We start from the raw sequence: 14,764 nt of genomic DNA on the forward strand, positions 1-14,764 counted from the left end.
GACCCAGATCCACCTCGTCCTTTTGACCCAAACGACCTCTGTAAGTCAAAGCCTTGTAACCTTCCAGAAGTTATGAAACCGTTGGTGGCATGCAGATTTAATACATCATTTTGATTACCTTTATCCTTACGCTGTATTGAAGAGAACTGCCATGTGCATGCATATAAGAAGTGTATATGGAAAGCAGAGAGCAAAAAAACAACACAGTTCCATTTATCCTCTCTGAGTTACTGATCATTTATTTATTTATCAAATGTATGTGCCACCCATCTCACAGTTAGAATTGGTGATATCCCAGAGCAAGGAACTCTTGAAAATAATGGATTCCTTTAGAACAAGGAACCTGTAGCTAGTTAAAGATATGAAAGTTATTGCCTCCAAACATTTGTTTCAGTGTTTCTAGGTTCATTAGAAAGGGGCTGCCACACCTTCCACCAGCAAGATTAGCAAAAATGTTTAAAAATATGTCAGATAGATGTTGGAAATGTAAACATAACGTAGGCACGTATTACCACATTTGGTGGACATGTGGTAAGGCAAAGGCCTATTGGAAAAATATACATATGTGGTTAGCAAAAATATTGGGCGAACAAGTGGATTTTAAACTTGAATTTTTTTTACTAGGCATTATGCCTGAAAAGACTAATAAGCAGAAATTATATTTAATTTTACACATTACTACAGCAACGAGAATAATTTTTGCACAATACTGGAAGAATGAAGGACTGCCATCAGAGGAAGAAATAATCAGGAAAATATTGGAATGTGCAGAGATGGACAGATTAACTATGAGGTTGAAAGATAAAGAAGATACAGACTACTATCAAATTTTGAATTTATTTTATTCTTGGTTAGAGAAAAGAATGAAGGATTAGGAATTGAACATGTATTAGCATAGCAACTCCAGACAACTTGTTAATTGGAAAAATTAACATATGTTGATGAAAAAAAAATTAATAAAAATTTTTATTAAAAAGAAAAAAGAAAGGGGTTGCCACAAAGAACAGGGCTCACCCTATTCTTCAAAGCCCCTGAAGGCAGGACAAGAAGCAACGGATGGAAACTAATCAAGGAGAGAAGCAACCTAGAACTAAGGAGAGATTTCCTGACAGTGAGAACGATTCATCAGCATGCAACGACTTAGCTGTAGAAGTCCAACACTGGAGGTTTTTAAGAAAAGATTGGACAACCATTTGTCTGAAATGGTAGAGGGTTTCCTGCTTGACTTAGAAGACCTCCAAGGTCCCTTCCAACTCTGTTATTAAAATCTATTTTTCTTACTTGTGGGCTAACATCGTGTCTCTTCCCTCTGTGTCCTTCAGGGTGCGAGGAATGCAACAACGCACATCCCTCGGTTTGTCCAAAGCACGGGCCCTTGCATCCCATCCCTAACCGACCAGTTTTGACCAGAGCCAGAGCCAGCCTTCCCTTGGTGCTTTACATAGACCGGTTTTTGGGAGGAGTCTTCTCCAAGCGACGCATTCCCAAGCGCACGCAATTTGGCCCTGTGGAAGGACCTCTGGTTAGGTTATCAGAGCTGAAGGACTGCTACATTCATCTAAAGGTAATTGCCTATCTTCTATTTTCCTTCAGAAAATCTTTTCAGAAACGGCTTTTCGCCTGAAAGGGATCCCACGGGCTCACAAATCATGGAAATATAATCCGATGTTGAGACAGCTAATGTAGATGTAAGACATACATATTCGTATAATGTCACAAGCATCTTTGCATCCTGGGCCCAGGAATCACATTTTAATGAAACAATTCCTAATGGTCAAAAGCAACAAAAAACAGGCTGTGGCCGTTTATCTGTCTTTCTATCCATTTAAAATTATTCATGGACTCAGACTTAGTTTGCACGTTACTGTGTATAAAGCCATAATGTGATTGGGATAAGTGTAGTACATTAAACTGACTATTGTGGCTTGTAAGCTATAACTTATGGCTGTCATGGTTCCGACAGATGAAATTCTTCAAAGAACTTCGAGGCATTGTTTACCTTAAAGAATCTTTATTAGAGAAGAATAGCATCGGCACTAATATAATCAAAGCCAAAAACTAGATTCTCCTCTCCTGAGCACATAGTATCAAAGCACAATTCCCTCCTCCAATTAACAGTCATAAATCACATTCTCCAATTAGTTTGAAATGCAGGCTTTCCCTCCAGTTCTCCAGCCCGCCAATTCTTATCATCTCTTATTTCAATAACCTTGGTTCACACACTAGGTCCAGTACTGTTATGTCTAGCTAAACTCTCATGCACATTCCTCCCCCCAGCATCATCTAACTCTAGCTCTAACTCTAAAAGTAAAACATAAGAAGAAAATGGTTGCATCTCCAACTGTTGTCAAAGCAAAAACATCCGATGTTAGCAGCGTTGACAATGGCTTCATGTGTTGTCTAATCTAGCCAATTAATATCCAAGAAATAAATGTTAAGGAAATGAAGGCTGAATACAATGCATAAACCAGGTTATAAAAGTAGCTGAAGGAAGTTCTAGTCCCACCCTTTACTACTGCAAGAAGTCTACTACACTTCTAATTCTTAAAAAAAAAATCTAAGTTCAGGTTGTTCCTGTTCCACTGTTGAATAGCATGTACTGTCAGGAAGTTATGTTTCATGTGCATTTAACATCTCCTTTCTAGAAATCTGAACCTCTTAGTTCAATTTCCATCATCTAGAGCAGAGGTCCCCAGCCTTTTGGGCACCAGGGACCGGTTCCATGCAGAAATGTTTTTCCACAGACCAGAGAGTATGCGGTTTTGTGTGCTGCCCGCATCCCATGGATGGGGCTTTGCTTGTTTGTGCGGACCGGTTGCTGGCATGCTGCGGCCCGGTAGCGGTCCACGGACCTGGGGTTGGGGACCCCTGATCTAGAGCAAAGGAAGACATCTGTTAAATTGTCTGTTAATCATTTGTTTTCCAGACTAAGCTTGGTCTATCTTCCCTCATGAGATTTTGCAAATATCAATAACAGTGCTGAGTGTTAAATAGCTGGTTTCAGATTCCAGTAGTTCAAAACTTATTCTCAGAAGCCTGTGTCAGTCAATCTCTCTCTGTCTCTCTGTCTTTCTCTCTTTCTCTGTCTCTCTGTCTCTCTCTGTCTCTGTCTCTCTGTCTCACTCTCTGTCTCTGTCTCTCTCTGTCTCTGTCTCACTCTCTGTCTCTCTGTCTCTCTGTCTCTCTGTCTCTTTCTCTCTCTCTCTTTGTCTCTCTCTGTCTGTCTCTCTGTTTCTCTCTCTCTCTCTCTCTCTGTCTCACTCTGTCTCTGTTTCTCTGTCTCTCTCTGTCTCTGTTTCTCTGTCTTTCTTTGTGTCTCTCTGTCTTTCTCTCTGTCTCTCTGTCTCTCTCTCTCTCTGTCTCTCTCTCTCTCTCTCTCTCTCTCTCTCTCTCTCTCTCTCTCTCTCACTCTCTCCCAAGTGTGAATTCACATTGCTTGTTATATAAGTATGCTGTAATGACCTAGTTGTTTATTGTGTTGATCAATTAGTAGGCTAAAAAATATTCTCCCATTTTCTGCTATTCATCAGCTTCACGGCTTATCTGGTCTATTAATACTGCTTTCCTAATTTTCAAAATGCAGTATAAATAATGTTCTTGCTAGATACAGCGAGTACACAGTCCTGAGATTAAGATGGGTCACATGCCTGTTTCTCTTTTTACTTTTGCTAAAGGTGTCCCTTGACAAAGGTGACAGGAAAGACCGGGATCTACAAGAGGACCTTTGGTTTGAGTTGTCCAGCGAAGCTCTTTGCAACTGGATGATGTTTGTGCGCCCTGCCCAGAATCACCTGGAACAAAACCTAGTAGCCTACCAATACGGTCACCATATTTACTACACTACAATTAAAAATGTTGAGCCTAAACAAGAACTCAAGGTATGAGGTGACTATCTTAATAGAACTTCTTTTACACAAATCTGGTTGGTATTCCCTCCCCCTCCCCCGCCCAAAGTTTGTAAAAATATTACTAACCCCGTTCTCTGCATCTCACATTCTTCCTTCTAACTTCTGTTTGTAGCCGTCTTTTTCAAAATTGTTAACTTTGAAAAATGCTGCTTTATAGCACAGATGGTTCTCAATGAATGACCACAATGGAGACCGGAATTTCCGTTTAGACCAAGCAAAACGGTTTTTAAGTAACTCATGCCTGATTTTATGAGTGTTTTTTTACAGTGGTTGTTAATTGAATCACTGCAGTTATTAATTGAATCACACGCTCCTGATAAAAGCTCTAAGATGAACGTGCACCGAAGCAGCTTGGTTTATTTTATTTATTTATTTTTTAAATTCCCTCTTTCAGTTCTGTTGGCTGGTTGTTTGTCCTACCTGGCCTCAAATAGGGGATTTTTGCCCCATCTTGTCTGGGTGAATAATTAGTTAATAAGGTATCATTCATTCCAGTCAGCGTATCTCTGAGGTTTACAGCTTGGCTTGTGTGGGTGATGATCTGGTATCACAAGCAGGAAAAATCAGTCATCACCGACTTATTTTTATCTTTTATTAGAAGCAAATCCAATGGACTTTAGAGAGAACAGTTGGGGAAAAAAGCTGTAAGCTTAACATTAAAACAACAACAACAACAACAACCTGGAGGCATTCACAAGACGAGTGCCACCATCTGGCTCTTCCTGTTCCCTGGAGAGTCTGCTGTTTTTTCTGTCCTACCGTATTTTTGAGAACAGAGGAAAAAATGCAAATTTCAACGTGAGAAGGCAGGATCTGTGATCCAGAGTCAGTCCCTGTCAAAGTGACACTGAGCAAAATAGCACTTTCTCCATTTCCCATTACAGGTGTGATACTTGAAAAATGTGTGCCTCTGATTTGTTGTGGCAATCAGGAAAAGAGAATTTGTACACTTTGCAGTCAAGCCATTTATACCAGCTCTCGGTCGCCCCGAATGGGAAATACGATTTTAAAAAACCTTCTATGAATCATAATCTTACAGATTAACTTACATAAAAGGCCTTTTTGATAAGTGGGCAGAAATTCACACTTGCTTATGAAGATGCAATATTTGAATCTATTTTTCCCCTCTTTCATTAAAGCACAAAAGGGCCTGGATAAAATAATAACATTCTAGAAGTTGTGGATCAGTTTGGCTCAGTGAACAGAATGGAAGAGTTGAGCTGAGAAAGCCTGGAACTGAATCATGGTTTTACTCAAAATTGATTCTGTGACTCTGGACTGCCTCCCCAGTCTACAATTCGTGGAAGATGGGCAGGATTCAATTAATTCTATTTAGCTTTAAAAAAAAAAACTATGAATTTCCTTTCAATTTTATATCTGTTTTTAGGTGTGGTATGCTGCCTCCTATGCAGAATTTGTCAATCAGAAAATCCATGATGTATCGGAGGAAGAGAGGAAAGGTATCCAACATCTTACAGTTTAAATAGAATTTTAGAGTTGCAAGATATTTGTTCTTTTGATAGCAGATGCCATTTATATGCTTGGCTTGTTGCAAAAGAAATGCTGTAGGTTTGTATCACTTACTTCAAATGCAGCGTTTCTGGAAAAACTCAATCCATTGAGACAGCTCATTGGTTAGAAGGAGGAATAAAGGAAAAAAAAAACTATTGTGTAAATCTGTATATGCTTTTTCTCGGGCCCACTGCCTGGCATATCATCCTATTTCTCCTTCTGAGACTGCTTTTTATTAGAAGATAAAAGATAGCCTGTAAGCTGAAATTGTGGATTTCTCCAGTCACTCCAATTTCTACCATAGAATTGGAAGGGCAAGGTGAATAACTGACAAAACGTGAAAAGCTTGGGTGTTTCTCAACATTTACTATTGCTTGGCTTATCTTGAAAACACAGTTCTTCGAGAACAAGAGAAAAACTGGCCATGTTATGAGTGCAATCGACGGTTCATGAGCTCAGAACAGCTCCAGCAACATCTCAACTCTCATGATGAAAAGCTGGACTTCTTCAGCAGGTATTTTAAGGAGTCTACCATTCACCCAATTGAAGCGTTCCATAGACATTTCTGTCCCAGAGAAACAGGAAGAGCCAGGTTTTCCAACAAAGAGAGGGTTAAAGTAGTTACTTAAGGTTAACTGTTGTTTGCTCAGGTGCATATCTGTTTCCTTAAGAAGGGAGTCCTTCGGTGCTGTTTAGGAGACAGGGCAACATTTCTGTATTTCATAGGCTTGGAGGACCAAGGTGGCATTCAGCATCATCAGCCTTTAGCTCCAAGTCCTCTTCCACCCTTCCACCCGCTAGAAAAAGCTGAGCGCCCATCTGTACATGAGATTCTATAAGAAAGATGGATGGACAACACAAGAGAAGGTAGAGGGACATCCACCAAAGATGGATGGGCATCTCAAGAGAAATCATCCATGCAGTGAAGACTCTGATTAAAAGAACAAGATGCTAGTTGACCCAGACCCTTCCTATATCATCATCCCTGTTTCCACCAGAGGATATTGTCTCTCCTTGGTTATTGTTTTTAAGTTTTATAGCTTAAAATGGACAGGAAGCCTACAGTTATCTCGATGTGTTTAGACTACAGTGTTCACCATTCCAAAACTTGCTGACTAGGGATGATGGTAAGTGGGAGTCTAACTGTGGAGGGCTGCAGTCCCTGCTCCTTTTCTTAAGTTGATGTTCACAAAGAATGACAAGGCACATCAAGGTCTTCTAATCTAATCCAGAAATCTCTGTGTTTTCTAGAGCAAGAGGCAGAGGTCGCGGACGAGGGAAGCGAAGGTTTGGTCCAGGAAGGCGACCTGGCCGTCCTCCAAAATTCATGCGTCTAGAAGTAACCAATGAAAACGGGGGGAAGTGTGCAGAAGAGAGCCAGGTATACTTGTAGGGAGTGAGTGAATGAGTTTTGCGGAAATGAGGAACTGAGCTGTTCAGCTGGATCTCTTGAAATTTCACATAATGGCATTTCTGCAAGTAGAGTCTTCAACAGCTGGAACGGCTCCTTGGCACCATTTTTGAGGCCTCCAGGACCCCCCAAATTGTATCATCTACATTTTGATGGCATTAAAAACACACAGAGTTTTGGGGGGGAAAAACCTTTCTAACCTCTCCTTACCAAAATAAGAAAGAAGAGCAGAAAAATAATGGTTTCCTCCCCATGTAGTCGTCTATGGCTTTCTCACTGGATGTGTCTTACAATGTTTAAGAAAAAAAAAGAATGAAATGTGGTTTATGGAGGAAAAAAAGACACCTTTTCTAGATTGTAGGGCATCAGTCTAGCAGGCAATCTGTCTGATAAGACAGCTGGCTAGTTAGTGACCTCTATCAGCAATGAGCAACCCATCTGAATGCAGTAAACCTTGAAGCTGGATAGCAGGCCAGAACGTGGAACTGCATTTTCTGACTGCCAGGCTCAAGAATATTGTAGTATCCTTATTATAGCTCAAACCATCGTGATTGTCAATCACTTTTTGGTTGGGAGGGGTCCTTCTCCTATTTCTAATTTATTCAAAGAGGTCTTCCTTTTTCCTTGCCCGCTAGCACTTTTCCTTCAGAGAACAAACCAACATTTTTGCTTTTAAGCATTGAATGTGGCAGTTGCAATCGCATCATCAGAGGCAGAACTGAAAAAAATGGTAACTCTGGTAAGCAAACGGCGCACAGACAGCAGCAAAGAAAGGGCCTTCAAAGGATGTTGGTGTATATCAAGGCTGTATCTGTCGAGCACCCAGACAGTCCAAATGGTTATAAAGATTTATTGCAAAGCTTAAGTTCTCTACAAGAACCTGAACTACTAACGATCAAAGCAAATTGGCAGTAGATAAGAGTCAAAAGAATTCAAGGTGGGCAGGACTTAGATCTCTTGTGGGCACCAATGGACTTGAGACTGATGACACGTTTGACCCCCTCCCTACCTCAGGCTCAGCCTGGTCATCTACAATATCCTTGGTTTATAATTGCAGGACTTGCTGCCTTTTGCCACTAAGGGACAGTTTGATGAAGCTGGACAAGCTACCCTAAATGGACTAGACCAACCCGAGCAGACCCCAGTCATCCCAGAAACGTCGTCCTCCTTGGATCAGCTGCCTGAAAGCCACTCACTGCAGCTTCAGCCACATGAGCAGACGGTCGTGGCTACCCCAAGCCTGATAACAGCAGACGACATGCGGCGAGCAAAGCGTATCCGGGTAAGTGAAGGACTCAACCACTGGCTGGCCTGGCATTTAGGTTGCATTCGTCTACGGCCGTGTTTTTCTCAACCTTGGGAACTTGAAGATGCGTGGACTTCAACTCCCAGAATTTCCCAGCCAGCATAAACAAACCATTGTATTTAGGCATGAAACTGATTTTTTTCTGAGTGCCAAATTAGGGAAAAGTCAGCACTGGAGTTTTTGCCTCTTTGGAAACTCATGCTGCTCTTTTATGAATTATTTTGGTAGGGGAAACTGGGTACCAGTTGAAATTGATGAGATTCACAATATTTGGCGATCCTTTCCTGGGAACCTTGGTCTGTGCAGGCTGGCAGGCAGGCATGTTCTGAACAGCTGGATGAGGTGATGTGTATTAATGGTTCGTTGGCAGCACCATCTGTACGTATGTCATTGTTAGAAGACGTGGCCAAAGATGTACTGTGACCTTGATTAATCCACTACATTTTCTCAATGGGCACGGATTTTGAGATTAAGGCAATTCTGGTAAGCTTTTATATTTGGGCAGGGGGAAATAAAATCAGCTAAGGGCCGGTAGGTGCTGCTACCTACTGTGTCCTTGTTGCTATTTAGTAGATGTTTTTCAAGCTCTCACAGCTTGACAGCTCCAAGCATCTAATACGCCTTTCCAAACTCCAGCCAATCCTACCTCCCCCCCCCAACAGCTTAAACTTTTCCTCATCCAGGCTTCTGCAGTGCAAACTTGGCTAAGTGAAAGCATTTCCAATAAGAAAACTGCCCACTGCTTGTTGCATGATGTGGGTGATGGGATCCGTACTAATAGTCAATTTTTTTTAATTGCAATTACAACTTCTACCTTGCCTGGATTTCTTTCTCTTAAGTGTGAATAGGAATAAATATTTCATGCTTGGGAAACAAGCCATGTCTAATAAGAGAAGAGAAATGGTAGTTTGTGAGTGCAAAATTTCTTTAGGGCTTTCTCCTACTCTGTAGGGGTGTACAAAGTCCCTGCTGCCTTTTTCCATCTTCTGCTGGGTTGGTGTCCTATAATTGGAGATTTCCTGTAAAACTGGAGAAAAGGCTGCCGCACAATTATTTGCAGACATCAAACACCCCCGTTTAATTACCAAAGCATGCAGGACATTTGAAATTAAGACTGCAACACCAGATGTGGATTGCTCCCATCCCAATCTAAAAAGAAACAATTCTACTGAAATTGGTTAATCTAGGTGGAAATGAGAAAAAAATGTGGAATATTTTAGTTTTATGTGTGTGAAAAAAAGAAAAAAAATGAATGAAATTACATATGAAGAATATATGAAGGTAATGTTAGAATCATTGTTACTTTCTAATATTTGACAGCAAGATGGGTGGCATAAAAATTTAATAAAATGAATGAATGAATGAATGAATGAATACTTCCATAAGTGATCCTGTACAGTCTTTTGTTTTGCTTTCCTGTTCTGAGTAAATAACATAGCTCTACAAGTTTGAGCACATTTTTTGTACATTTGAGGGGAAGCTTCCTTTTTCATGAAGGGAAACAACGGTAAGTGTCCAAACAGTTGCCCAACATGCTCTCCCTTCATAATTTAAAGTGGGGTTTCCCCCTTTTTTTCAATAACTAGTGTCCATTTGCTCAGTCATGTAGTATATTCATCTTGCAATTATTTTTGGATGTTGCATGTTGTATCTTTTGGGCAAATCTATTGACTCTATTCTCTTCTCTTTATACCACAGATAGATGGTAAGCTTTACAAATGTTTGCTGCAAGGTAATCTCCTCAGTATCCTGGCTAGTTAACCTGATCCATTCTTGAACCTATCGTTTCAGAATGCAGCTCTTCAGCACTTATTCATCCGGAAGTCATTCCGCCCATTCAAATGCCTGCATTGCGGAAAGGCGTTCCGTGACAAGGACAAATTAGACCAACATTTAAGGTTCCACGGACGGGAAGGGAATTGTCCTTTGACCTGCGACATCTGCAACAAGGGCTTCATGAATAGCAGCGCCCTGGAAAGTCATATGAAGTTCCACCTGGACCAGAAGACCTACTCTTGTATTTTCTGCCCAGAGTCCTTTGACCGTTTAGACCTGCTGAAAGATCATGTGGCAATCCACATTAATGATGGCTACTTCACTTGTCCTACCTGCAAAAAACGCTTTCCGGATTTTATCCAGGTGAGTTTGGTGGAGGATCAACAATAACGTCATTTATGGGCACTGTTTTGTGCTATTTGTTCCTTAGTGCTGGAATCCACAATAAGATCACAGTTCGTAAGTTGCACATTCTTTTCCCTCTAATGCAGGGGTCTTCAAACTTGGCCCTTGTATGACTTGTGGACTTCAACTCCCAGAATTCCTCAGCCAGGCATGCTGAGATCTAATGAGATCATTTCAACATGGGTAAAATTGTATGCATAAGTTTTGAAATGGATTTTCCTGTTTGACTGTCCCCACCAGGTGAAAAAGCACGTGCGCAGCTTCCATTCAGAAAAGATTTACCAGTGCACAGAATGCGATAAGGCTTTCTGTCGGCCTGACAAACTGCGGCTTCACATGTTGCGGCATTCAGATCGCAAGGACTTCCTGTGCTCCACCTGCGGCAAACAGTTTAAGGTAGTACATCCTAAGATCAGGGATAGGGCAGCTGTGGCAACTTTACAACCTGCGGACTTCAACTCCCAGAATGCTGGCTGAGGAATTCTGGGAACTGAAGTCCGCAGGTTGTAAAGTTGGGAGAGTTGCCCACGCCTGCTACAGCTTCTTCTTATGCAGGAAGCAGTAATAGGTTGACATGGCTGTCAAGGCTCTCTTTTCAGAAAAGAAACCATCTGTCAACACCTAAACTTGTGCTGAATTTGGCACAAATGGTACGCACCATCTTGCCTGATGCATGTGTGTGGGTTGTGCTTTGGTTCAGCAAATTATGAGCAAAAGTCACATTTAAAATACACTGCAGATGAGTGAGTCAACATTGTATGAAGTTTCCAATGGAAGGCACAATCCCAGACCTGTTTGTGTTGTTGCACTGTTAGGATTCTTACTGTGAGATTAGACCAGAGATGGGAAATTTCAATGACCAACAGCCTTGTGAAGCATAGACAACGATGCGGAATTCTGGAAATTGTATTTCTGGAATATCTGAAGTGCCAAAAAGTTGATCTTTTCTACATTAGAGATATATTAGCAGTGAACTGAAATTTGCAAAGGAACCATTTGCTATCAATTTTATTTAAAGATTTGAATGTATCCCCCAAAGTCATAATCATCTCAACTTATATTTCTTGATGCTTAACCTGAATCTAAATATACTTTAATTTATCTTAAATGTCTTTACTACTGGAAGGATTCCGGTCATAAAGAGTCCCTTTCTTTAATATTTTTGTGAGCCTTGCAGATCAATTGATTAAATTGTGTTATCTGTCACCGAACAAATTCAGTGGCAGTTTTAATAAATATATTTTCTTGCTTTTATTCATGATTAATCTGCTTTAGAGGTCAACTTTTACATATTCTACGTGACCACACATTTCACGCTTGTCTCTACTCCTTCTTCTTCCTGATTATTTTGATTCTTCTCCCATCCCCCACCCCCAGAGGAAAGACAAGTTGCGAGAACACATGCAGAGAATGCACAATCCAGAAAGGGAAGCCAAGAAAGCCGACCGGATTAGTCGCTCCAAAGCCTTCAAGCCCCGGATCGCCTCTACGGATTATGAGAGTTTCATGTTCAAGTGTCGCCTGTGTATGATGGGTTTCCGAAGACGAGGCATGCTGGTTAGTTAGATATTCCAGACTCCTCAAAATCCTAGCCTACGAATCCCCACTAATTAAAGGTGAAAGTTAAGGTTTCCCCTGTCCAGTTGCGTCCAACTCTAGGGCACCGTGCTCATCTTTGTTTCGTAGCGTTGTCCAAAGACCCTTTCCATAGTCATATGAGCAACATGATTCTATGCCGAGGCGCATGGAACGCTGTTACCTTCCCACCAAAGTGGTACCTATTTATCTACTCGAATTTGCTTGCTTTCAAACTGCTACGTGGATAGGAGCTGGAGCAAGGAACAGGAGCTCACCCCATTGCATGGTGCTCTGGTCTCAAACCAGGGCTGGCAGCTTTCCAGCTGGCAAGCTCAGTGTCTTTAACCACTGAAGCATCACTCCTTCTCCACTAATTAGGCACCATTTCATAAAGGCATTCTGTGTGAGCTTGACTTTAAAAAAAAAAAAAAAAAGTTAAGAGCAAGGGTGGACAATCTCCAACGTTAAGACTGCATGCAGAATCAAGTTCCTTTTGGGGTTCAAGAGGCTCTTGAAAATAGACCATTATTTTCCTCTGCTGTCAGCAGAAAACCATCTTGCCCCACCATGCCTATGTTGGTCATCCCATATTTGGAGCAAGGATTATAGGAATATCAAGCAAAAGTACATTCTTACAAAAACATCCTTTGTTGTTTCTCTTAAATATTGCTTCTGTGAATTTATGGGACTTGTCCTCCCATCTCTCCTAGGAACATTGGAGTTTCTCACAAATACCCTGTGGAAATGATTAGATTTAAGAGGAGGATTTACGTCTGACCATGGATTGGAGCTTGGGATCTTGAGATCCTAGTACTATACCCTATCCAGGCACCACATGATTTATTAACATTGGGCTCTCTTTGCCTAAGAAACAAGCAGCTACTTGACTTACAAATGATTATTAGTAGTATGATGTGAATAGGTTCGCAAAAGGCTGAAAATGGCCCTGAGTTCATCCTATTCGTCAAACAAACCAATTACCAGAGGCCTGGAAAAATCCTGATTGTGCCCATCCAATAAAGGATTATATGTTTAGCCATAAATCATTTAATGCTCAGGGTCCACGCTGTTCTGTTGGTGTTTTAGTTTTGCAGACAACTGAATGGGGATATAACAGATGTGAAGTGGGTAGGTTAACATGAGGTCCATGAACAAGGTAGAGATGCTTTTCTTTTGTCCTTTTTAAAAGGGATTTTTTTTCTCTCTCTTATTCTGTTGGCTTTTAAAAATCATTAGTATTTATTCCAGTGCATTTATATATTCCCTGTCTTAAATTTGATAGGGTTTTTTTAATTATTAAAAGTTTTATAAAAATTACAATATGAATCCCCATACCCACCTCAAACCCCCCCCTCCCTCTCCCCCACTTCCCAGAGCTGAACACAGGGTTACAAATATAATAATCATAATCTAACTAACATTAACCAACTATTTAAATAACCAAGTCCATAAAGCGCTTTAACTCCCTTTTAACAAAAATTTAAACAAGTTAAAATTAAACACTATAATAAACAAATTAACCTAATTATTAAACAATACAATACAATACTAATACTAAAAGTAATAATATCATATAATTAAACCTAAGAAAAACTCCACTATAATAAACTATTAGTAATAATAAATCTAATATTCACTCATAAACCAAATGGAACTTTTTAGTCCCATATTTATTCTGAATATAATCTATCCATCTTCTCCAAACCGAAGTGTATCTTTCTTGTGAATGATCCTTCAAATAAGCAGAAATCTTGGCCATTTCTGCTAAATTTGAAACTTTAAGCGTCCATTCTTCTATAGTAGGCAAGCAACCCTTCTTCCAATGTTGCCCTACTAATAACCTTGCAGCTGTTATTATAACCTTGCAGCTGTTATATAGTTTTTTTCAACATGGGCACCTCCGACTTTGCAAAGCGCATTTCAGAATAGACTCCATTTAGTGACTTCTTGATGTTCAATACTATATTAACTGTTGAGTGGGAATCGGTATTTTTGCAGTAGTTGGACCACACTCCTCCATAGGTGGGTCCTCTGGGTCTTCTTGTTTTAGGATTGCTCGATCTCTACACCTTATTGTCACAAGGAAGCAAATATAGGAGTTCTGTGTCTTTGTTGTATTACACAAACATGGTTCATTTTGTGACTCTATAATACTATTTTTTTAAAAAAAGTGCTTCTCTTTTTCATCTTAGGTGAATCATTTATCAAAGAGACATCCTGAAATGAAAATAGAAGAAGTGCCAGAGCTAACACTGCCTATCATCAAGCCTAATAGAGATTATTTCTGTCAGTACTGTGATAAGGTATGAAATGAACCCACCTCTATCTTGGCTGTATACGTGGAATTAAATGTAACTGATCTGGGGATTTTCCCCCTTCAGATCGATTCATTATTTGCTCAGAGGACTCAAAAAGAGAATTTGTTGGAGGTGTGCGCACACACACGCGTACACACACACAAACAACCTTCTAAAAGAAGATAAGTGTAGGTCTCGGCTGAAAGCATGTATTTTACCTCTGGGGATCCAAATTGCACTTTTATTAGAAGATAGAGTGCTTTGAAGATTGAAAGAACTGCTGTACAGAATGAGAGGGAACTGTGTCATATAAGGCATACTGTATTGTCCCTTCGGTTTTCCATTTGCCATCTCTAAAAATGTGATTTAAAAAAAATAAATATCAAAAATCTTGGGCTGCTAAACTGATAGCTAATAAAGCTATCCTACTGAAGGGCACATGTCAGCTAGTAAGGAGAATGAGAAGACCAACATTTGTCTCCTGAACAGTGACTGTGATTCACACACTTTTAAAACAATTAATCTTGATCCCTCAAATAAATAACCAGGTAGAACGGAATGCAGTCTTTTC

General features: G+C 40.3%; 1 protein-coding gene across 1 annotated transcript in view; it reads left to right on the forward strand.

Moving 5' to 3' along the window:
* Positions 1-14,764, forward strand: part of PRDM10 (PR/SET domain 10) — a 35,487-nt gene that overhangs the window by 12,847 nt on the left and 7,876 nt on the right. The window contains exons 5-14 of the mRNA XM_015820747.1: positions 1,323-1,564; positions 3,675-3,878; positions 5,296-5,368; positions 5,817-5,934; positions 6,672-6,801; positions 7,889-8,113; positions 9,929-10,276; positions 10,559-10,714; positions 11,696-11,875; positions 14,089-14,199. Coding sequence (XP_015676233.1) covers positions 1,323-1,564; positions 3,675-3,878; positions 5,296-5,368; positions 5,817-5,934; positions 6,672-6,801; positions 7,889-8,113; positions 9,929-10,276; positions 10,559-10,714; positions 11,696-11,875; positions 14,089-14,199 — 1,787 coding nt within the window. The remainder of the gene's footprint in view (positions 1-1,322; positions 1,565-3,674; positions 3,879-5,295; positions 5,369-5,816; positions 5,935-6,671; positions 6,802-7,888; positions 8,114-9,928; positions 10,277-10,558; positions 10,715-11,695; positions 11,876-14,088; positions 14,200-14,764) is intronic.

This window comes from Protobothrops mucrosquamatus, unplaced genomic scaffold (genome assembly GCF_001527695.2).
Source record: "Protobothrops mucrosquamatus isolate PMUCROS unplaced genomic scaffold, P.Mucros_1.0 scaffold1173, whole genome shotgun sequence".
In the NCBI taxonomy this organism is placed as follows: domain Eukaryota; kingdom Metazoa; phylum Chordata; class Lepidosauria; order Squamata; family Viperidae; genus Protobothrops; species Protobothrops mucrosquamatus.